Source organism: Salvelinus fontinalis, unplaced genomic scaffold, assembly GCF_029448725.1.
Source record: "Salvelinus fontinalis isolate EN_2023a unplaced genomic scaffold, ASM2944872v1 scaffold_0028, whole genome shotgun sequence".
Classification (NCBI taxonomy): domain Eukaryota; kingdom Metazoa; phylum Chordata; class Actinopteri; order Salmoniformes; family Salmonidae; genus Salvelinus; species Salvelinus fontinalis.
The window spans coordinates 351,974-376,848 of NW_026600237.1; the positions used below are offsets into that span (position 1 = coordinate 351,974).

Below are 24,875 nucleotides of genomic sequence, written 5' to 3' on the forward strand. Positions count from 1 at the left end.
TGGCAGATTCACCTCCAGTCACACAGTCATTAATGACAGATTCACCTCCAGTCATTAATGACAGATTCACCTCCAGTCATTAATGACAGATTCACCTCCAGACACACAGTCATTAATGACAGATTCACCTCCAGACACACAGTCATTAATGACAGATTCACCTCCAGTCATTAATGACAGATTCACCTCCAGTCATTAATGACAGATTCACCTCCAGTCATTAATGACAGATTCACCTCCAGTCATTAATGACAGATTCACCTCCAGTCATTAATGATAGATTCACCTCCAGTCATTAATGACAGATTCACCTCCAGTCATTAATGACAGATTCACCTCCAGTCATTAATGACAGATTCACCTCCAGACACACAGTCATTAATGACAGATTCACCTCCAGTCACACAGTCATTAATGGCAGATTCACCTCCAGTCATTAATGACAGATTCACCTCCAGTCACACATTCATTAATGACAGATTCACCTCCAGTCATTAATGACAGATTCACCTCCAGTCATTAATGACAGATTCACCTCCAGTCATTAATGATAGATTCACCTCCAGTCATTAATGGCAGATTCACCTCCAGTCATTAATGACAGATTCACCTCCAGTCACACAGTCATTAATGACAGATTCACCTCCAGTCATTAATGACAGATTCACCTCCAGTCATTAATGACAGATTCACCTCCAGTCATTAATGATAGATTCACCTCCAGTCATTAATGGCAGATTCACCTCCAGTCATTAATGACAGATTCACCTCCAGACACACAGTCATTAATGACAGATTCACCTCCAGTCATTAATGACAGATTCACCTCCAGACACACAGTCATTAATGACAGATTCACCTCCAGTCATTAATGACAGATTCACCTCCAGTCATTAATGACAGATTCACCTCCAGTCATTAATGACAGATTCACCTCCAGTCATTAATGACAGATTCACCTCCAGACACACAGTCATTAATGACAGATTCACCTCCAGTCATTAATGACAGATTCACCTCCAGTCATTAATGACAGATTCACCTCCAGACACACAGTCATTAATGACAGATTCACCTCCAGTCATTAATGACAGATTCACCTCCAGTCATTAATGACAGATTCACCTCCAGACACACAGTCATTAATGACAGATTCACCTCCAGACACACAGTCATTAATGGTAGATTCACCTCCAGTCATTAATGACAGATTCACCTCCAGACATTAATGGTAGATTCACCTCCAGTCATTAATGACAGATTCACCTCCAGTCATTAATGACAGATTCACCTCCAGACATTAATGGTAGATTCACCTCCAGTCATTAATGACAGATTCACCTCCAGTCATTAATGACAGATTCACCTCCAGTCATTAATGACAGATTCACCTCCAGTCATTAATGACAGATTCACCTCCAGTCATTAATGACAGATTCACCTCCAGACATTACTGGTAGATTCACCTCCAGTCATTAATGACAGATTCACCTCCAGTCATTAATGACAGATTCACCTCCAGTCATTAATGACAGATTCACCTCCAGTCATTAATGACAGATTCACCTCCAGTCATTAATGACAGATTCACCTCCAGTCATTAATGACAGATTCACCTCCAGTCATTAATGACAGATTCACCTCCATTCATTAATGGCAGATTCACCTCCAGACACACAGTCATTAATGGCAGATTCACCTCCAGTCATTAATGGCAGATTCACCTCCAGACACACAGTCATTAATGACAGATTCACCTCCAGACACACAGTCATTAATGGCAGATTCACCTCCAGACACACAGTCATTAATGACAGATTCACCTCCAGTCATTAATGACAGATTCACCTCCAGTCATTAATGGCAGATTCACCTCCAGACACACAGTCATTAATGACAGATTCACCTCCAGACACACAGTCATTAATGACAGATTCACCTCCAGTCATTAATGGCAGATTCACCTCCAGTCATTAATGACAGATTCACCTCCAGTCATTAATGGCAGATTCACCTCCAGTCACACAGTCATTAATGACAGATTCACCTCCAGTCATTAATGACAGATTCACCTCCAGTCATTAATGACAGATTCACCTCCAGACACACAGTCATTAATGACAGATTCACCTCCAGACACACAGTCATTAATGACAGATTCACCTCCAGTCATTAATGACAGATTCACCTCCAGACACACAGTCATTAATGACAGATTCACCTCCAGTCATTAATGGCAGATTCACCTCCAGTCATTAATGACAGATTCACCTCCAGTCATTAATGACAGATTCACCTCCAGACACACAGTCATTAATGACAGATTCACCTCCAGTCATTAATGGTAGATTCACTTCCAGTCATTAATGACAGATTCATCTCCAGTCATTAATGACAGATTCACCTCCAGACACACAGTCATTAATGACAGATTCACCTCCAGTCATTAATGACAGATTCACCTCCAGTCATTAATGGCAGATTCACCTCCAGTCATTAATGGCAGATTCACCTCCAGTCATTAATGGCAGATTCACCTCCAGTCATTAATGGCAGATTCACCTCCAGTCACACAGTCATTAATGGCAGATTCACCTCCAGTCATTAATGGCAGATTCACCTCCAGTCATTAATGGCAGATTCTACTCCAGTCATTAATGGCAGATTCACCTCCAGTCACACAGTCATTAATGGCAGATTCACCTCCAGTCACACAGTCATTAATGACAGATTCACCTCCAGTCATTAATGACAGATTCACCTCCAGTCATTAATGACAGATTCACCTCCAGACACACAGTCATTAATGACAGATTCACTTCCAGTCATTAATGACAGATTCACCTCCAGACACACAGTCATTAATGGCAGATTCACCTCCAGTCATTAATGACAGATTCACCTCCAGTCATTAATGACAGATTCACCTCCAGTCATTAATGACAGATTCACCTCCAGTCATTAATGACAGATTCACCTCCAGTCATTAATGGTAGATTCACCTCCAGTCATTAATGACAGATTCATCTCCAGTCATTAATGACAGATTCACCTCCAGTCATTAATGGTAGATTCACCTCCAGTCATTAATGACAGATTCACCTCCAGTCATTAATGACAGATTCACCTCCAGTCATTAATGACAGACTCACCTCCAGTCATTAATGACAGATTCACCTCCAGTCATTAATGACAGATTCACCTCCATTCATTAATGACAGATTCACCTCCAGTCATTAATGACAGATTCACCTCCAGTCATTAATGGCAGATTCACCTCCAGTCATTAATGACAGATTCACCTCCAGTCATTAATGACAGATTCACCTCCAGTCATTAATGACAGATTCACCTCCAGTCATTAATGACAGATTCACCTCCAGTCATTAATGGCAGATTCACCTCCAGTCATTAATGACAGATTCACCTCCAGTCATTAATGGCAGATTCACCTCCAGTCACACAGTCATTAATGACATATTCACCTCCAGTCATTAATGGCAGATTCACCTCCAGTCATTAATGGCAGATTCACCTCCAGTCATTAATGACAGATTCACCTCCAGTCATTAATGACAGATTCACCTCCAGTCATTAATGACAGATTCACCTCCAGTCACACAGTCATTAATGACAGATTCACCTCCAGTCACACAGTCATTAATGACAGATTCACCTCCAGACACACAGTCATTAATGACAGATTCACCTCCAGTCATTAATGGTAGATTCACCTCCAGTCACACAGTCATTAATGACAGATTCACCTCCAGTCATTAATGGTAGATTCACCTCCAGTCATTAATGGCAGATTCACCTCCAGTCACACAGTCATTAATGGTAGATTCACCTCCAGTCATTAATGACAGATTCATCTCCAGTCACACAGTCAATAATGGTAGATTCACCTCCAGTCATTAATGACAGATTCACCTCCAGTCACACAGTCATTAATGGTAGATTCACCTCCAGTCATTAATGACAGATTCACCTCCAGTCATTAATGACAGATTCACCTCCAGTCATTAATGGTAGATTCACCTCCAGTCATTAATGGCAGATTCACCTCCAGTCATTAATGGTAGATTCACCTCCAGTCATTAATGACAGATTCACCTCCAGTCATTAATGGCAGATTCACCTCCAGTCATTAATGGCAGATTCACCTCCAGTCATTAATGGTAGATTCACCTCCAGTCATTAATGGTAGATTCACCTCCAGTCATTAATGACAGATTCACCTCCAGTCATTAATGGTAGATTCACCTCCAGTCACACAGTCATTAATGGTAGATTCACCTCCAGTCATTAATGACAGATTCACCTCCAGTCACACAGTCATGAATGGTAGATTCACCTCCAGTCATTAATGACAGATTCACCTCCAGTCATTAATGGCAGATTCACCTCCAGTCATTAATGGCAGATTCACCTCCAGTCATTAATGGTAGATTCACCTGTATCAAACATAACCCTTTATCAGGTAGGACATGAGTAATGTATCAAACATAAACCTTTATCAGGTAGGACATGAGTAATGTATCAAACATAACCCTTTACCAGGTAGGACATGAGTAATGTATCAAACATAACCCTTTATCAGGTAGGACATGTGTAATGTATCAAACATAACCCTTTACCAGGTAGGACATGAGTAATGTATCAAACATAACCCTTTACCAGGTAGAACATGAGTAATGTATCAAACATAACCCTTTACCAGGTAGGACATGAGTAATGTATCAAACATAACCCTTTACCAGGTAGGACATGAGTAATGTATCAAACATAACCCTTTACCAGGTAGGACATGAGTAATGTATCAAACATAACCCTTTATCAGGTAAGACATGAGTAGCACAGCTGTCTTCTCTTTCTGTTATTCTCAACCTGATTGACTCAATGTTATCCTGGTTCCAGATCTGTTTGTTATGTCACCTGACAATGACCATATGTATTGGCAAGACAGCACAAACAGATCTGGGACCTGGCTAAATCAATGTGGCAGTATGTAATGAAGTAGCCATGGTTATACGATGCTCTGTGATTTGTAGGGAGAGTCTGAGTTTGCACGCATCATGTCTCTAGTGGATCCCAACGGGTCCAACAAGGTGACCTTCCAGTCCTTCGTTGACTTCATGACTAGAGAGACGTCCGACTCAGACACCTCAGAGCAGGTCCTCGCCTCCTTCAAGATCCTGGCTGCTGATAAGGTGACAAGTGATGGTTCTCTGTGTCTCTCTCACTCGCTTTCTCTCTGTCTCTCTCACTTGCTTCCTCTCTGTCTGTCTCTTTCACCCGCTTTCTCTCTGTCTCTCTCACTTGCTTCCTTTCTCTCTCTCTGTCTCTCTCACTTGCTTCCTTTCTCTCTGTCTGTCTCTTTCACTCGCTATTCTCTCTGTCTCTCTCACTTGCTTCCTCTCTGTCTGTCTCTTTCACCCGCTTTCTCTCTGTCTCTCTCACTTGCTTCCTCTCTGTCTGTCTCTTTCACCCGCTTTCTCTCTGTCTCTCTCACTTGCTTCCTCTCTGTCTGTCTCTTTCACCCGCTTTCTCTCTGTCTCTCTCACTTGCTTCCTCTTTCACGCCTTGCTTTATCTGTCTCGCACATGCTTACTCTCTCTCTCTCTCGCTCTCTCTCTCTCGAGCACTTTCTCTCTCTCTCTAGCCAAGTCATGTTAAAGTTTATTTTACAATGTCATCTCAAATGTGTGTCCCTAATGTCCCTTTGTGTTATCTTTTCCACAGCCCTTCATCCTGCTGGAGGAGCTGCGTAGAGAGCTGCCCCCAGAACAGGCAGAGTACTGCATCGCCAGGATGCCCCTCTACAATGGGCCTGATGGGGTCCCAGGGGCCCTGGACTACACTGTCTTCTCCACTGCCCTCTACGGGGAGAGCGACCTCTAGCTTCACACTCCAGAAATGCACCCTGACCTCGTATCAGTCTCGCACCATTTTTGTTCCACACATTTACATTGAAATGGATTCATATTTTGACCGGTACTAAAAGGTAGTTATGTTTGAGAAATACAAAAGCATTTTAAAGCCGTTTCATGAGTGTATGATTTCTAAAGAGTAGGGAGAAATATTTATTTCAAAGGACTGAGCAGGATTCATTCACTGGATAAAAAAAGATGACTCAGTAAATGTGAAATTACATGTGATTCACATAAAAGTAACTTACACATTAAAAGTAACTTACACATAAAAGTAACTTACACATAAAAAGTAACTTACACATAAAAGTAACTTACACATAAAAGTAACTTACACATAAAAAGTAACTTACACATAAAAGTAACTTACACATAAAAAGTAACTTACACATAATAGTAACTTACACATAAAAAGTAACTTACACATAAAAAGTAGCTTACACATAAAAGTAACTTACACATAAGAAAAAGTTACACAAAGTTACACATAAAAAGTAACTTACACATAAAAAGTAACTTACACATTAAAAGTAGCTTACACATTAAAAGTAACTTGCACATAAAAAGTAACTTACACAAGAAGCGCTACTAAGTTATTTGCTAGTTACCGTTGGAGACCTAAAGATACGAAGTGATGAGAAGCTTGTATTGTAACAGTGTTTGCACTCTTCTAAATTATTACATAAAAAACAGGGGACGGTTTTGCCTCATCTGTTCAGTGCCTAAAATGAATGAAAAATGACCCAGTATGCTAGTCTGGTCCCAGATCTGATCTCACTAGCCTGGTCCCAGATCTGATCTCACCTAGTCTGGTCCCAGATCTGATCTCACTAGCCTGGTCCCAGATCTGATCTCACCTAGCCTGGTCCCAGATCTGATCTCACCTAGTCTGGTCCCAGATCTGATCTCACTAGCCTGGTCCCAGATCTGATCTCACTAGCCTGGACCCAGATCTGATCTCACAGCCTGGTCCCAGATCTGATCTCACAGCCTGGTCCCAGATCTGATCTCACAGCCTGGTCCCAGATCTAATCTCACTAGCCTGGTCCCAGATCTGATCTTGCCAGCCTGACCCCAGATCTGATCTCTCTAGCCTGAGCCCAGATCTGATCTCGCCAGCCTGGCCCCAGATCTGTTTGTGCTCTAATTCACCCAGGCTACATTATAATCCATCCAGGCTGCATTATAATCCACCCAGGCTACATTATAATCCACCCAGGCTGCATTATAATCCACCCAGGCTACATTATAATCCACCCAGGCTACATTATAATCCACCCAGGCTACATTATAATACACCAAGGCTACATTATAATCCCCCCAGGCTACATTATAATCCATCCAGGCTGCATTATAATCCACCCAGGCTACATTATAATTCACCCAGGCTACATTATAATCCACCCAGGCTACATTATAATCCACCCAGGCTACATTATAATCCACCCAGGCTACATTACAATCCACCCAGGCTACATTATAATTCACCCAGGCTACATTATAATCCACCCAGGCTACATTATAATCCACCCAGGCTACCAGTATGTCAGAACTGCAGTGCTGTTTATTGTCAAAACGAGTGAAAACTTGTGTTTCATGATTGGAGTCGAGTTTCCCCTAAAGGCTCATGTTGAGTCAGTCTAGCATTTCTCCCATTAATGTTTAGGGTTAAGCTTGGGGGAGGAGAAGCTGATCCTAGGTCTGTACCGAGGGGAAACTTTCACCCCCAGAGACTCATGATTGGACAGTAACTAGGCTGTGTTTGATGCCAGAAACAAAATAATGTAACTGTAAAATAACAAACTGTTTGTCTGGGTAAAACTACAATCTTAGTCTCCTCAAGAACGCTGGTGTGGAATCTGAAGCTATGAAGAGTTTCTAGTGTAAGACGAAGGAGCAGAAAATAAACTCAGTGATTAAAACCTTTCGGTAGTTTTTCTTCTGTTTTGCTGAACGTTCTGAATATCCTAGTTGAATAAACCTGTTGATTACGGCACAATACAGGCAGGTAGACTTTCTGATTATTTTAGGACGTGTTTTTTTCCCCCTCAGATTTGTACTTTCTAGGCTTTGTTGAGGCTTTGTCAAGTTATGTAAGAAAATAACATCAACGGGAAGTCTATACATTTTCAGCCATGATTTTAAACGCCTTATTAAATAAAAGGCTTTGGAATCTGTGTCAAACCAACTTTCCCTTTCAGAGAGCTGACACCTTGAACATGTAATCAGTTAGCTCCATTTTCATGCCACATATCGTAGTAATTCTTCTCCTTGTCGGACATGAATGTTGCCCAATCACACCTGCGCATGCGTGGTTCCGCAGCTCCTCCACGCCAGACCGAGGAAAGTGATTTATGGACATTGAGTTGACAAGCAGCCGCCGGCAGGGTCAGTGTGGGTTGCTCGTCAGGCACTTTTTGTTCCTTTGCAGTTAAAACCAACCAAAAGAAGAAGAATTTACAAGCCATGGCGCCTACAATATATGAGAGTTCAACAAGAAAAGGTAAACTGTTGCAACTTCCTGGTTTAGTATTAAACGTTAGCTAGATATGAGCTGGCTGCCTAGCAGCTGTCAATGACTGGCTAGATAGTTGAAGTTGGTTAGCTAGCTAGCTGTATATCCACGTGAATTTATGGTCGACATTTTTCCATCCAGCTACCCTAAATGACAAACGTTTTTTATTTATTCATTCATTCATAGATAGATAGATAGTTACATAGCGAGCTAGTCAACATGTGCTAGCTGCATGTTCCACTGCCTGGTAGAGTAACGTTAGCAAAACACGGCCAAAGAGATAGATAGTTAGCAGGGAACGTTCCGTTCTAATTTATAAGTTTGGGTCAGAATGTCAGGACACGAAACGTTTCTAAACCTGACGGAAACGAAACGGGAGGGACCTACCTGAATTTGTCCAATAGAAACTCTGGTGTTATTTGCAAAACTCGAGTTCCTGAATTTGTAAAAATATAAACTCTCGTTTTAGTTGCAAAACGTGTAACTACTGTTTCCATTGGACAAATTCACGTAAGTCTTATCCCCGTTCCGTTTGTTTCCATTTAAGAAACGTTTTACAACTGAAACCGCGTAATGAATACACCCCAGCTGACCTGGCACGTGTAAACCACTTCCATGTAAACAAGCAAGTTAAATAACATCTTAGCTCGGGAATGGACAACTGATGGGCCTTTTGTAGGCCCGCAGATCAATCCCCCTCCACAGAAATATTATTATATATATACAGTACCAGTCAAAAGTTTGGACACACCTACTCATTCCAGCGTTTTTCTTAGTTTTTTAAAACTATTTTCTACATTGTAGAAAAGTAGTGAAGACATCAACTATGGAATAACACATATCAAATCATGTAGTAACCAAAAAAAGTGATGTAACAAATCAAAATATATTTGATATTCTTCAAAGTAGCCACCATTTGCCTTTAAATGACAGCTTGGCATTCTCTCAACCAGTTTATATAACCATATTAACAAGTAATATACTAACTGCAGAGCTCCACTAGAGGCTGAGCTCAGGGAGCTGTTAGGCAAGAGGATCATGATACTAGATGGAGGGATGGGAACATATTAAACATGTCATAACCATATTAACATGTTAACTGTATACCTCAGGTAGTGGCCCTAGCAGAGCTTCCCTAGAGGCTGAGCTCAGGGAGCTGTTAGGCAAGAGGATCATGATACTAGATGGAGGGATGGGAACGTATTAAACATGTCATAACCATATTAACATGTGAACTGCATACCTCAGGTAGTGGCCCTAGCAGAGCTTCCCTAGAGGCTGAGCTCAGGGAGCTGTTAGGCAAGAGGATCATGATACTAGATGGAGGGATGGGCACCATGATCCAGGAGAGGCGATTGGAGGAGGAACACTTCAGGGGGGAGGAGTTTAAAGACCACACCCACAGCCTGAAGGGCAACAACGACCTGCTGAGCATCACCCAGAGTGATGTCATCTACAATATACACAAGGTACGGTGATGTCATCTACAATATACACAAGGTACGGTGATGTCATCTACAATATACACAAGGTACGGTGATGTCATCTACAATATACACAAGGTACGGTGATGTCATCTACAATATACACAAGGTACGGTGATGTCATCTACAATATACACAAGGTACGGTGAAGTCATCTACAATATACACAAGGTACGGTGATGTCACCTACAATATACACAAGGTACGGTGATGTCATCTACAATATACACAAGGTACGGTGATGTCATCTACAATATACACAAGGTACGGTGATGTCATCTACAATATACACAAGGTACGGTGATGTCATCTACAATATACACAAGGTACGGTGATGTCATCTACAATATACACAAGGTACGGTGATGTCATCTACAATATACACAAGGTACGGTGATGTCATCTACAATATACACAAGGTACGGTGATGTCACCTACAATATACACAAGGTACGGTGATGTCATCTACAATATACACAAGGTAAGGTGTCACCTACAATATACACAAGGTACGGTGATGTCATCTACAATATACACAAGGTACGGTGATGTCATCTACAATATACACAAGGTAAGGTGATGTCATCTACAATATACACAAGGTACGGTGATGTCATCTACAATATACACAAGGTACGGTGATGTCATCTACAATATACACAAGGTACGGTGATGTCATCTACAATATACACAAGGTACGGTGATGTCATCTACAATATACACAAGGTACGGTGATGTCATCTACAATATACACAAGGTACGGTGATGTCACCTACAATATACACAAGGTAAGGTGATGTCACCTACAATATACACAAGGTACGGTGATGTCATCTACAATATACACAAGGTACGGTGATGTCATCTACAATATACACAAGGTACGGTGATGTCACCTACAATATACACAAGGTGCGGTGATGTCATCTACAATATACACAAGGTACGGTGATGTCACCTACAACACGCACAAGGTACGGTGATGTCACCTACAATATGCACAAGGTGCGGTGATGTCATCTACAATATACACAAGGTACGGTGATGTCATCTACAATATACACAAGGTACGGTGATGTCACCTACAACACGCACAAGGTACGGTGATGTCACCACGCACAAGGTACGGTCAGTGGAGTTAAAGAGTGGTTCACGTCACCTACAACACAAGGTACGGTCAGTGGAGTTAAAGAGTGGTCACACACAAGGTACGGTGATGTCACCTACAACACACACAAGGTACGGTCAGTGGAGTTAAAGAGTGGTTCACGTTATCCAGGACCGCAACACACCTGCGATGTCAAAGTGAGGCTGTCATCAAAGCACCTGTCTGTCACGCCGTAGTAATAATTAACCTGCACCTAGATTTGTTGTTCTGTTATTGAGACGTATTTCCGATCTTTTTCCGGTCGACCTCCCGGGTGGCGCAGTGGTCTAGGGCACTGCATCGCAGTGCTAGCTGCGCCATCAGAGTCTCTGGGTTCACGCCCAGGCTCTGTCGCAGCCGGCCGCAACCGGGAGGTCCGTGGGGCGACGCACAATTGGCATAGCGTCGTCCGGGTTAGGGAGGGATTGGCCGGTAGGGATATCCTTGTCTCAGTATGTATAAAATGTAATAAAATGTATGCACTCTACTGTAAGTCGCTCTGGATAAGAGCGTCTGCTAAATGACTAAAATGTAAATGTAAATGTTTTTGTGGGAGACGGACGGACAGGATGACCCTTTTTGTTTGGTGAAACCCCCCGCTGCGTGAATAAGCATCGCCGTTCCTCTCTTGTGTTTGTTCCTAGGAATACCTGCTTGCCGGGGCCGACATCATTGAGACCAACACGTTCAGTAGCACCTGTATTGCCCAAGCCGACTACGGACTGGAACATTTGGTAAGAGAACGGGTCAGTGGGTGGTCCTGTAGAATAACACTCCGATTACCAATCAGAAGCTGTTATCACAACATCAGATCACCAATCAAAAGCTGTTATCGCAACATCAGATTACCAATCAAAAGCTGTTATCGCAACATCAGATCGCCAATCAAACGCTGTTATCACAACATCAGATCGCCAATCAAAAGCTGTTATCACAACATCAGATTACCAATCAATAGCTGTTATCACAACATCAGATTACCAATCAAAAGCTGTTATCGCAACATCAGATTACCAATCAATAGCTGTTATCACAACATCAGATTACCAATCAGAAGCTGTTATCGCAACATCAGATTACCAATCAGAAGCTGTAATCGCAACATCAGATCACATGTAGTCAGTCAGGGATAGGTTCCTGATAATGGAATTCATATGTTTAAAGTAATGACTAAAGAATTCCACCCTGAAACCATATAATTGTAGGAAATGTATTAGAATCATAAAACTCTAATCTGATGATGTGTGTAGTTTTAGTCAGAATTAGAACAAGGATCTTTTGTTCCTTTTTTAGTAGGTAAGCAGGGTGCAAGTGTGAAACAAATGATAAGAGGAGCTATCGACAGACGAGTTGTACTACTGTGTTCCTGTTAAAGGAATTTAATTCCTATATGTTTATCAACCAATTCAATTAAAACACTCTGCCCATACATAAGAATTTGTAAGATACTTATCAGCCTAAAATGGACAGAAACCAGTCTTATAATCAATCAATCAATCAATCAATCAATCAATAGCGTTTATTCTCGAGAGTACTGATCATAGTACAATTTACATCAGGTTATATAATAAAGATGATGTCATAGGTTTTAATGTCCATCCTCCTCTCGGATACAATGGCAGTACAGTTAGCGTTCTTATTTTGTCTGCCACCTGTTAGACAATCTGCAACCAACCCAAGGTCTCACCCCTCCCTGGGTAGACACAGCATTCCAGCCTGTCTGAAGACAACTCCATTCTTTCTAACAAGGAACACATTACATTCAGCATTATGATTATAATAGGATTCATTCATACAGTAACGTAGTAGTCTTCTGTTTAGTTATAATTCTGAGTCAAATGTATACATATTTTAGTCATTTATTCATAAAAAATCCCATAACAGTTCCTTACAGGACATTCTGTCCCCACCCGTGGAGGGGAGAAACTGTTAGGCTCGCAGAACATTATGAAAAATGTTGCAGATTAAAGAAACAATGTATCTGTGTAGTGGAAAAACACTGAGCAAGGCGTAGCTTAAAGAAACAATGTATCTGTGTCGTGGAAAAACACTGAGCAAGGCGTAGCTTAAAGAAACAATGTATCTGTGTAGTGGAAAAACACTGAGCAAGGCGTAGCTTAAAGAAACAATGTATCTGTGTAGTGGAAAAACACTGAGCAAGGCGTAGCTTAAAGAAACAATGTATCTGTGTAGTGGAAAAACACTGAGCAAGGCGTAGCTTAAAGAAACAATGTATCTGTGTAGTGGAAAAACACTGAGCAAGGCGTAGCTTAAAGAAACAATGTATCTGTGTGGTGGAAAAACACTGAGCAAGGCGTAGCTTAAAGAAACAATGTATCTGTGTAGTGGAAAAACACTGTCTGAGCAAGGCGTAGCTTAAAGAAACAATGTATCTGTGTAGTGGAAAAACACTGTCTGAGCAAGGCGTAGCTGAAGATTTGAACTTGTTTGTGTGTGTGTTATAAAGACTGTGTTTTGCATTTTTGATTTCATAACGTTCTCGTGAATAAACTGTACGGACCTTTTGCAGAAGCTGAGTCTTTGCCTAATTATTATTAAACCCAGGGTCTTATAAACCTCGGGCGATTGGTCAAAGCTTAAATAATTGTTAGTTATTATCATTGGGACTGAAAATTCTCGTGACAGCTTGGTCCTTCGAGCCGGATTTCAATATCTTTTTCTGTCGTTCCACGGAGACACCGAAACCGTGCATGGGCGGATGAAATATCCGTAGATTTAAGACCTGGCCCCTCTCTGAGGGTTCTTTACAGGCCGGTGGCGAACTGGTGCACGACAGAAACGGTGACGAGGTCCAACCTACATTTAAAATTCTCGTGACAGTTCCTAAAGGTGACTTGACACAATAAATGTCTCACTCACTCATTCAGGTTGTTTTGACTCCCTGATGTTTTCCCAGGCTTATCGTATGAACAAAGTGTCAGCAGAGATCGCCAGGAAAGCAGCAGATGACGTCACCAACCAGACAGGTCAGCCGATAAAGATGAAAGTATTTTCATTGGAGGAAAAAACCCTATTTGACATTGACAATATTGTGTAAAATAGATGTGTATTTATCTGTTTGTAACTCACACATCTTTTGTTTTTTTATGACCAGGTTGTAAGAGATACGTGGCGGGCGCCATGGGCCCCACCAATAAAACCCTGTCTGTGTCTCCCTCGGTGGAAAGACCAGACTTCAGGAACGTCAGTAAGAGAACAGCTTGTTGTTTTAGGCCCTCACTTCTTCTTCCTTCTTCTTCTCTGCCGTTTGGCAGGTGTTTTCAGAGCCCTACAGTGGTGTGAAATGTCACTACAGATCTACACTATACAGCTGTCTTAACTGTTATCCTATCGGTGTCTATAAGGCCTCTCAGATATACACTATACACTATGTATCTGTTATCCTATCGGTGTCTATAAGGCCTCTCATACCTACACTATGTATCTGTTACCCTATCAGGGTCTATAAGGCCTCTCAGATATACACTATACACTATGTATCTGTTATCCTATCAGGGTCTATAAGGCCTCTCAGATCTACACTATACACTATGTATCTGTTACCCTATCAGGGTCTATAAGGCCTCTCAGATATACACTATACACTATGTATCTGTTATCCTATCGGTGTCTATAAGGCCTCTCATACCTACACTATGTATCTGTTACCCTATCAGGGTCTATAAGGCCTCTCAGATATACACTATACACTATGTATCTGTTATCCTATCGGTGTCTATAAGGCCTCTCATACCTACACTATGTATCTGTTACCCTATCAGGGTCTATAAGGCCTCTCAGATATACACTATACACTATGTATCTGTTATCCTATCGGTGTCTATAAGGCCTCTCATACCTACACTATGTATCTGTTATCCAATCAGGGTCTATAAGGCCTCTCAGATATACACTATACACTATGTATCTGTTATCCTATCAGGGTCTATAAGGCCTCTCAGATCTACACTATACACTATGTATCTGTTACCCTATCAGGGTCTATAAGGCCTCTCAGACCTGCACTATACACTATGTATCTGTTATCCTATCAGGGTCTATAAGGCCTCTCATATCTACACTATGTATCTGTTACCCTATCAGGGTCTATAAGGCCTCTCAGATATACACTATACACTATGTATCTGTTATCCTATCGGTGTCTATAAGGCCTCTCATACCTACACTATGTATCTGTTATCCAATCAGGGTCTATAAGGCCTCTCAGATATACACTATACACTATGTATCTGTTATCCTATCAGGGTCTATAAGGCCTCTCAGATCTACACTATACACTATGTATCTGTTATCCTATCAGGGTCTATAAGGCCTCTCAGATATACACTATACACTATGTATCTGTTATCCTATCAGGGTCTATAAGGCCTCTCAGATCTACACTATACACTATGTATCTGTTACCCTATCAGGGTCTATAAGGCCTCTCAGACCTGCACTATACACTATGTATCTGTTATCCTATCAGGGTCTATAAGGCCTCTCAGATATACACTATACACTATGTATCTGTTATCCTATCAGGGTCTATAAGGCCTCTCATATCTACACTATGTATCTGTTATCCTATCAGGGTCTATAAGGCCTCTCATACCTACACTATACACTATGTATCTGTTATCCTATCAGGGTCTATAAGGCCTCTCAGATATACACTATACACTATGTATCTGTTATCCTATCAGGGTCTATAAGGCCTCTCAGATCTACACTATACACTATGTATCTGTTATCCTATCAGGGTCTATAAGGCCTCTCAGATATACACTATACACTATGTATCTGTTATCCTATCAGGGTCTATAAGGCCTCTCAGATCTACACTATACACTATGTAACTGTTACCCCATCAGGGTCTAAAAGGCCTCTCAGATGACTCTTGATAAACCATTGGTAACCTCCAGAGTTGGCTGTACTATCTCTGATGGTGCTACCGTGCTGAGTGGTCGTGTGTCTTCCCCCTCAGCCTTTGATGAGCTGGCTGAGGCCTACGCTGAGCAGGTCCGGGGTCTGTTGGATGGAGGAGCGGATATTATCATGGTGGAGACCATCTTTGACACGGCCAACGCCAAGGTACACCTTCTTCACTCGCTGTCTTCATCACTGACGGTCTTCATCACTGACGGTCTTCATCACTGACTGTCTTCATCACTGACGGTCTTCATCACTGACGGTCTTCATCACTGACTGTCTTCATCACTGACGGTCTTCATCACTGACGGTCATCTAGTTTCTATCAATATGATTCTAGTTTTACATACGATTCCATACAATTGATCATAATCAATGTATCTATTTTTATTTTTATTTTTTATCTTGTCATAAAGGCAGCACTGTTTGCTATCGACAAACTGTTTGAAGAGAGCTACGAACCAAGACCTATATTTGTAAGTATGAATTCTGTCTTTTGTCACTATCTTGACAGTATATTTCGTAGTTAAATTAACCAATAAATGTTCAATCTCTCACTAGAGAGGAGTTTATGTTCCTGTAGTGTGCAGAGCTACTAGATTTGATTGGTTGATTGTGCCGTGCTGCCAGATCTCAAGGACCGTATTGGTCAGGAGGAGGGCTGTGACCGTATTACAGCCAGATCTCAGGGACCGTATTGGTCAGGAGTAGGGCTGTGACCGTATTACAGCCAGATCTCAGGGACCGTATTGGTCAGGAGTAGGGCTGTGACCGTATTACAGCCAGATCTCAGGGACCGTATTGGTCAGGAGTAGGGCTGTGACCGTATTACAGCCACACCGGCTGTCATGGCAGCAGTCAAATTCCCTGTGACTGTTGGGTCACTGTGATCCCAATCCAAAACTGTGCAAATGAATGGCGCTGATGTGTAGCCTACCAAAGTTGTTAACTGTCTTCTCTAATCCAAGGGTGTTAAACTCATTCCACGGAGGGCCTGGTGTCTGCAGGGTTTTGGTTTTTCCTTTCAATAAAGACCTAGACAACCAGGTGAGGGGAGTTCCTTACTGAGACCTAGACAACCAGGTGAGGGGAGTTCCTTACTGAGACCTAGACAACCAGGTGAGGGGAGTTCCTTACTGAGACCTAGACAACCAGGTGAGGGGAGTTCCTTACTAAGACCTAGACAACCAGGTGAGGGGAGTTCCTTACTGAGACCTAGACAAACAGGTGAGGGGAGTTCCTTACTAAGACCTAGACAACCAGGTGAGGGGAGTTCCTTACTGAGACCTAGACAACCAGGTGAGGGGAGTTCCTTACTGAGACCTAGGACAAATAATCATCTGAACGATGAGGACGAATAATCACCTGAACGATGAGGACGAATAATCACCTGAACGATGAGGACGAATAATCACCTGAACGATGAGGACGAATAATAATCTGAACGATGAGGACAAATAATCATCTGAACGATGAGGACGAATAATCATCTGAACGATGAGGACGAATAATCACCTGAACGATGAGGACGAATAATCACCTGAACGATGAGGACAAATAATCACCTGAACGATGAGGACGAATAATCACCTGAACGATGAGGACAAATAATCACCTGAACGATGAGGACGAATAATCACCTGCACGATGAGGACGAATAATCACCTGAACGATGAGGACGAATAATCACCTGAACGATGAGGACGAATAATCACCTGAACGATGAGGACGAATAATCACCTGAACGATGAGGACGAATAATCACCTGAACGATGAGGACGAATAATCACCTGAACGATGAGGACGAATAATCACCTGAACGATGAGGACGAATAATCACCTGAACGATGAGGACGAATAATCACCTGAACGATGAGGACGAATAATCACCTGAACGATGAGGACGAATAATCACCTGAACGATGAGGACGAATAATCACCTGAACGATGAGGACAAATGGTGATGGGAGTTAGAGCTCCCGTTCTGAAATGGACACGGGTAAAGTCCCAGACCCAATATGCACAAATTCATTTTTAAAAACCTGTTCCGGAAAGGACCTAAAGGACAACGGGTCCGATCCGAGTGAAGGAAGCAGTAGAAAAAGCCAATTGTTTTGCTACTTCATTAAACCGGAGCCATGGAGAGGGGGGGCACGGTGAGCTGGAGCAGGCACAGATGGAGATTTACATCATGCAGCCATTATCTTTTAGATTTCGAAGACATTCCGAGGTTTATAGGCCATGTCACAAAATAATGGAATTTATTGTGACGGTGTAGGCTATATTAAATGCATTTAATCAACGTTTTTATCCCCCAAAGGTGCGCATCAACAGCTTGTAAGTGTGGAAGCCCAGAGACGCTAAACATGTTTGTTAAATAACGGTCAATTACCACGAGACCAGCATGACAATTACCGGCCGACAAAAATTGGATGACCGCCACAGTCCTAGACAGGAGTGGTCGTACTCTCTCAGGACAGATTGATTGTTTTTCTAGATATCAGGCACCATCGTGGACAGGAGTGGGTCGTACTCTCTCAGGACAGATTGATTGTGTTTCTAGATATCAGGCACCATCGTGGACAGGAGTGGTCGTACTCTCTCAGGACAGATTGATTGTGTTTCTAGATATCAGGCACCATCGTGGACAGGAGTGGTCATACTCTCTCAGGACAGATTGTGTTTCTAGATATCAGGCACCATCGTGGACAGGAGTGGTCGTACTCTCTCAGGACAGATTGTGTTTCTAGATATCAGGCACCATCGTGGACAGGAGTGGTCGTACTCTCTCAGGACAGATTGTGTTTCTAGATATCAGGCACCATCGTGGACAGGAGTGGTCGTACTCTCTCAGGACAGATTGTGTTTCTAGATATCAGGCACCATCGTGGACAGGAGTGGTCGTACTCTCTCAGGACAGATTGATTGTGTTTCTAGATATCAGGCACCATCGTGGACAGGAGTGGTCGTACTCTCTCAGGACAGATTGATTGTGTTTCTAGATATCAGGCACCATCGTGGACAGGAGTGGTCGTACTCTCTCAGGACAGATTGATTGTGTTTCTAGATATCAGGCACCATCGTGGACAGGAGTGGTCGTACTCTCTCAGGACAGATTGATTGTGTTTCTAGATATCAGGCACCATCGTGGACAGGAGTGGTCGTACTCTCTCAGGACAGATTGATTGTGTTTCTAGATATCAGGCACCATCGTGGACAGGACTGGTCGTACTCTCTCAGGACAGATTGATTGTGTTTCTAGATATCAGGCACCATTGTGGACAGGAGTGGTCGTACTCTCTCAGGACAGATTGATTGTGTTTCTAGATATCAGGCACCATCGTGGACAGGAGTGGTCGTACTCTCTCAGGACAGATTGATTGTGTTTCTAGATATCAGGCACTATCGTGGACAGGAGTGGTCGTACTCTCTCAGGACAGATTGATTGTGTTTCTAGATATCAGGCACCATCGTGGACAGGAGTTAGTCGTACTCTCTCAGGACATATTGATTGTGTTTCTAGATATCAGGCACCATCGTGGACAGGAGTGGTCGTACTCTCTCAGGACAGATTGATTGTGTTTCTAGATATCAGGCACCATCGTGGACAGGAGTGGTCGTACTCTCTCAGGACAGATTGATTGTGTTTCTAGATATCAGGCACCATCGTGGACAGGAGTGGTCGTACTCTCTCAGGACAGATTGATTGTGTTTCTAGATATCAGGCACCATCGTGGACAGGAGTTAGTCGTACTCTCTCAGGACAGATTGATTGTGTTTCTAGATATCAGGCACCATCGTGGACAGGAGTGGTCGTACTCTCTCAGGACAGATTGATTGTGTTTCTAGATATCAGGCACCATCGTGGACAGGAGTGGCCGTACTCTCTCAGGACAGATTGATTGTGTTTCTAGATATCAGGCACCATCGTGGACAGGAGTGGTCGTACTCTCTCAGGACAGATTGATTGTGTTTCTAGATATCAGGCACCATCGTGGACAGGAGTGGTCGTACTCCTTCAGGACAGATTGATTGTGTTTCTAGATATCAGGCACCATCGTGGACAGGAGTGGCCGTACTCTCTCAGGACAGATTGATTGTGTTTCTAGATATCAGGCACCATCGTGGACAGGAGTGGTCGTACTCTCTCGGGACAGACAGGAGAGGCCTTCGTCATCAGTGTGTCCCATGCCAAACCCCTCTGGTGAGTCTCTACATTCTGCTTCCGGACTTCAAAATTACCTTGTTGTTGACTTCCACATGTTTTCTCCTCAAGTTTTCTTCAAACTTCAGATCTGCTGGAGAGATTAATGGAATCTACAACATCTGTGTCTTATTCTGACCTCATCAGACTGCGCCTCAATAGGCTGATATACAGTGTGTTACTGTGTCTTATTCTGACCTCATCAGACTGCGCCTCAGTAGGCTGATATACAGTGTGTTATTCTGACCTCATCAGACTGCGCCTCAGTAGGCTGATATACAGTGTGTTATTCTGACCTCATCAGACTGGGCCTCAGTAGGCTGATATACAGTGTCTTATTCTGACCTCATCAGACTGCGCCTCAATAGGCTGATATACAGTGTGTTACTGTGTCTTATTCTGACCTCATCAGACTGCGCCTCAGTAGGCTGATATACAGTGTGTTATTCTGACCTCATCAGACTGCGCCTCAGTAGGCTGATATACAGTGTGTTATTCTGACCTCATCAGACTGGGCCTCAGTAGGCTGATATACAGTGTCTTATTCTGACCTCATCAGACTGCGCCTCAGTAGGCTGATATACAGTGTGTTACTGTGTCTTATTCTGACCTCATCAGACTGCGCCTCAGTAGGCTGATATACAGTGTGTTACTGTGTCTTATTCTGACCTCATCAGACTGGGCCTCAATAGGCTGATATACAGTGTGTTATTCTGACCTCATCAGACTGGGCCTCAGTAGGCTGATATACAGTGTCTTATTCTGACCTCATCAGACTGCGCCTCAGTAGGCTGATATACAGTGTGTTACTGTGTCTTATTCTGACCTCATCAGACTGCGCCTCAGTAGGCTGATATACAGTGTGTTACTGTGTCTTATTCTGACCTCATCAGACTGGGCCTCAATAGGCTGATATACAGTGTGTTACTGTGTCTTATTCTGACCTCATCAGACTGCGCCTCAGTAGGCTGATATACAGTGTGTTACTGTGTCCTATTCTGACCTCATCAGACTGCGCCTCAGTAGGCTGATATACAGTGTGTTACTGTGTCCTATTCTGACCTCATCAGACTGGGCCTCAGTAGGCTGATATACAGTGTCTTATTCTGACCTCATCAGACTGGGCCTCAGTAGGCTGATATACAGTGTGTTACTGTGTCCTATTCTGACCTCATCAGACTGCGCCTCAGTAGGCTGATGTACAGTGTGTTTCCTCTCTTCCAGTATTGGTCTTAACTGTGCCTTAGGAGCCACTGAGATGAGGCCTTTTATTGAAGCTATTGGGAAATGCACCACCGCTCACGTCTTATGCTACCCCAATGCAGGTAACCAGCACCCCGGCAACTTAGCATCTAGCTAGCTCACCTTTTGTTGTTTTGTGTTCACAACCACGATTTTGCTATTTTCACACACTCTGCTTGTTCCAGGTCTGCCCAATACGTTCGGTGGATACGATGAGACCCCGGAATTGACAGCCTCACATTTAAAGGTAAACTTAATGATTTATAGCTGGTCTACCCAATGAATGATCTATCGAATTGATTCAGCCAAATTAATAGATATCATACCCCTCCAAAATGCTAATCTCCCCTGTTATTGTAATGGTGAGAGGTTAGCATGTTTTAGGGGTATGATATAAAATGCTAATCTCCCCTGTTATTGTAATGGTGAGAGGTTAGCATGTTTTAGGGGTATGATATAAAATGCTAACCTCCCCTGTTATTGTAATGGTGAGAGGTTAGCATGTTTTAGGGGTATGATATAAAATGCTAACCTCCCCTGTTATTGTAATGGTGAGAGGTTAGCATGTTTTAGGGGTATGATATAAAATGATAACCTCCCCTGTTATGGTAATGGTGAGAGGTTAGCATGTCTTGTGGGTATGATATAAAATGCTAACCTCCCCTGTTATTGTAATGGTGAGAGGTTAGCATGTTTTAGGGGTATGATATAAAATGCTAACCTCCCCTGTTATTGTAATGGTGAGAGGTTAGCATGTCTTGTGGGTATGATATAAAATGCTAACCTCCCCTGTTATTGTAATGATGAGAGGTTAGCATGTTTAGGGGGTATGATATAAAATGCTAACCTCCCCTGTTATTGTAATGGTGAGAGGTTAGCATGTCTTGTAGGTATGATATAAAATGCTAACCTCCCCTGTTATTGTAATGGTGAGAGGTTAGCATGTTTTAGGGGTATGATATAAAATGCTAACCTCCCCTGTTATGGTAATGGTGAGAGGTTAGCATGTTTTAGGGGTATGATATAAAATGCTAACCTCCCCTGTTATTGTAATGGTGAGAGGTTAGCATGTTTTAGGGGTATGATATAAAATGCTAACCTTCCCTGTTATTGTAATGGTGAGAGGTTAGCATGTTTTAGGGGTATGATATAAAATGCTAACCTCCCCTGTTATTGTAATGGTGAGAGGTTAGCATGTTTTAGGGGTATGATATAAAATGCTAACCTCCCCTGTTATTGTAATGGTGAGAGGTTAGCATGTTTTAGGGGTATGATATAAAATGCTAACCTCCCCTGTTATTGTAATGGTGAGAGGTTAGCATGTTTTAGGGGTATGATATAAAATGCTAACCTCCCTGTTATTGTAATGGTAAGAGGTTAGCATGTTTTAGGGGTATGATATAAAATGCTAACCTCCCCTGTTATTGTAATGGTGAGAGGTTAGCATGTCTTGTGGGTATGATATAAAATGCTAACCTCCCCTGTTATTGTAATGGTGAGAGGTTAGCATGTCTTGTGGGTATGATATAAAATGCTAACCTCCCCTGTTATTGTAATGGTGAGAGGTTAGCATGTTTAGGGGGTATGATATAAAATGCTAACCTCCCCTGTTATTGTAATGGTGAGAGGTTAGCATGTTTTAGGGGTATGATATAAAATGCTAACCTCCCCTGTTATTGTAATGGTGAGAGGTTAGCATGTTTTAGGGGTATGATATGAAATGCTAACCTCCCCTGTTATTGTAATGGTGAGAGGTTAGCATGTTTTAGGGGTATGATATAAAATGCTAAATGCTATGTACAAAAAGGGCTGTAATTTCTAAACGGTTCACCCGATATGGATGAAAATAGCCTCAAATGAAAGCTGACAGTCTGCACTTTGACCTCCTAGTCATTGTATCATTACAGCGTGTATACACACTGACTGTCTCTTATTGGTGTAGGACTTTGCTACAGATGGTCTGGTGAATCTGGTTGGTGGATGCTGCGGAACGACTCCTGCACACATCAGGTTGTCTGCTCTGTCCTCTGTCACTATCTTCTGTCCAGCAATACGGAACGGATGTATTGTCTATAGATATAGGACTGGTGTATTGTCTATAGATATAGGACTGGTGTATTGTCTATAGATATAGGACTGGTGTATTGTCTATAGATATAGGACTGACGTAATGTCTATAGATATAGCACTGACGTATTGTCTATAGATATAGGACTGACGTATTGTCTATAGATATAGGACTGACGTATTGTCTATAGATATAGGACTGACGTATTGTCTATAGATATAGGACTGATGTATTGTCTATAGATATAGGACGGACGTATTGTCTATAGATATAGGACTGGCGTATTGTCTATAGATATAGGACTGGCGTATTGTCTATAGATATAGGACTGGCGTATTGTCTATAGATATAGGACTGACGTATTGTCTATAGATGTAGGACTGACGTATTGTCTATAGATATAGGACTGACGTATTGTCTATAGATGTAGGACTGACGTATTGTCTATAGATGTAGGACTGACGTATTGTCTATAGATGTAGAACTGACGTATTGTCTATAGATGTAGGACTGGCGTAATGTCTATAGATATAGGACTGATGTAATGTCTATAGATATAGGACTGATGTAATGTCTATAGATATAGGACTGACGTATTGTCTATAGATATAGAACTGATAGATAATGAAACTAATATACATCGCTCTACATGTGTTCAGGGCCATTGCTGAGAAAGTGAAGCACTGTCAGCCCAGAGTGCCCCCTACTGACGTCTTCCAGGACTACATGCTACTCGCAGGTACAACAACAGTAATTTTGATTGAGCTCTGTGTCCTTCCTGTCGTGGCCGTTCCAGGGCTGGTATTTATTATTGAGCTCTGTCCTTCCTGTCATGGCCGTTCCAGGGATGGTATTTATTACTGAGCTCTGTGTCCTTCCTGTCGTGGCCGTTCCAGGGCTGGTATTTATTATTGAGCTCTGTCCTTCCTGTCATGGCCGTTCCAGGGCTGGTATTTATTACTGAGCTCTGTGTCCTTTCTGTCGTGGCCGTTCCAGGGCTGGTATTTATTACTGAGCTCTGTGTCCTTCCTGTCATGGCCATTCCAGGGCTGGTATTTATTATTGAGCTCTGTGTCCTTCCTGTCATGACCGTTCCAGGGCTGGTATTTATTACTGAGCTCTGTGTCCTTCCTGTCGTGGCCGTTCCAGGGCTGGTATTTATTACTGAGCTCTGTGTCCTTCCTGTCATGGCCGTTCCAGGGCTGGTATTTATTACTGAGCTCTGTGTCCTTCCTGTCGTGGCCGTTCCAGGGCTGGTATTTATTATAAAGCCTTACAGAGTAGACGCTCTGAGATGTACCTTCTCAGTCACGGTAGCACTGATGAATAGTAGTAGCAGACCATTTTACC

General features: G+C 42.5%; 2 protein-coding genes across 5 annotated transcripts in view; both read left to right on the plus strand.

Moving 5' to 3' along the window:
- LOC129842269 (alpha-actinin-2-like) overlaps window positions 1–7,849 on the plus strand; it is a 124,551-nt gene extending 116,702 nt beyond the window's left edge. Inside the window, exons 20-21 of the mRNA XM_055910749.1 lie at window positions 5,055–5,213; window positions 5,746–7,849. Of these exons, the coding sequence (XP_055766724.1) occupies window positions 5,055–5,213; window positions 5,746–5,904 (318 nt within the window). The 3' untranslated portion in view covers window positions 5,905–7,849. The remainder of the gene's footprint in view (window positions 1–5,054; window positions 5,214–5,745) is intronic.
- Window positions 7,850–8,269: 420 nt separating this feature from the next.
- mtr (5-methyltetrahydrofolate-homocysteine methyltransferase) overlaps window positions 8,270–24,875 on the plus strand; it is a 77,904-nt gene continuing 61,298 nt past the window's right edge. For 2 of the 4 annotated variants that reach the window (XM_055910760.1, XM_055910759.1), the window contains exons 1-12: window positions 8,270–8,436; window positions 9,561–9,917; window positions 11,724–11,813; window positions 13,997–14,066; window positions 14,195–14,287; window positions 16,067–16,173; window positions 16,428–16,487; window positions 20,121–20,215; window positions 21,440–21,540; window positions 21,643–21,704; window positions 23,400–23,467; window positions 24,185–24,264. In XM_055910760.1, the coding sequence (XP_055766735.1) occupies window positions 9,633–9,917; window positions 11,724–11,813; window positions 13,997–14,066; window positions 14,195–14,287; window positions 16,067–16,173; window positions 16,428–16,487; window positions 20,121–20,215; window positions 21,440–21,540; window positions 21,643–21,704; window positions 23,400–23,467; window positions 24,185–24,264 (1,111 nt within the window). In that variant the 5' untranslated portion in view covers window positions 8,270–8,436; window positions 9,561–9,632. Of the gene's footprint in view, window positions 8,437–9,560; window positions 9,918–10,959; window positions 11,000–11,723; window positions 11,814–13,996; window positions 14,067–14,194; window positions 14,288–16,066; window positions 16,174–16,427; window positions 16,488–20,120; window positions 20,216–21,439; window positions 21,541–21,642; window positions 21,705–23,399; window positions 23,468–24,184; window positions 24,265–24,875 lie in introns of those variants that run through there. The other 2 variants (XM_055910757.1, XM_055910758.1) reach the window with 2 other exon arrangements.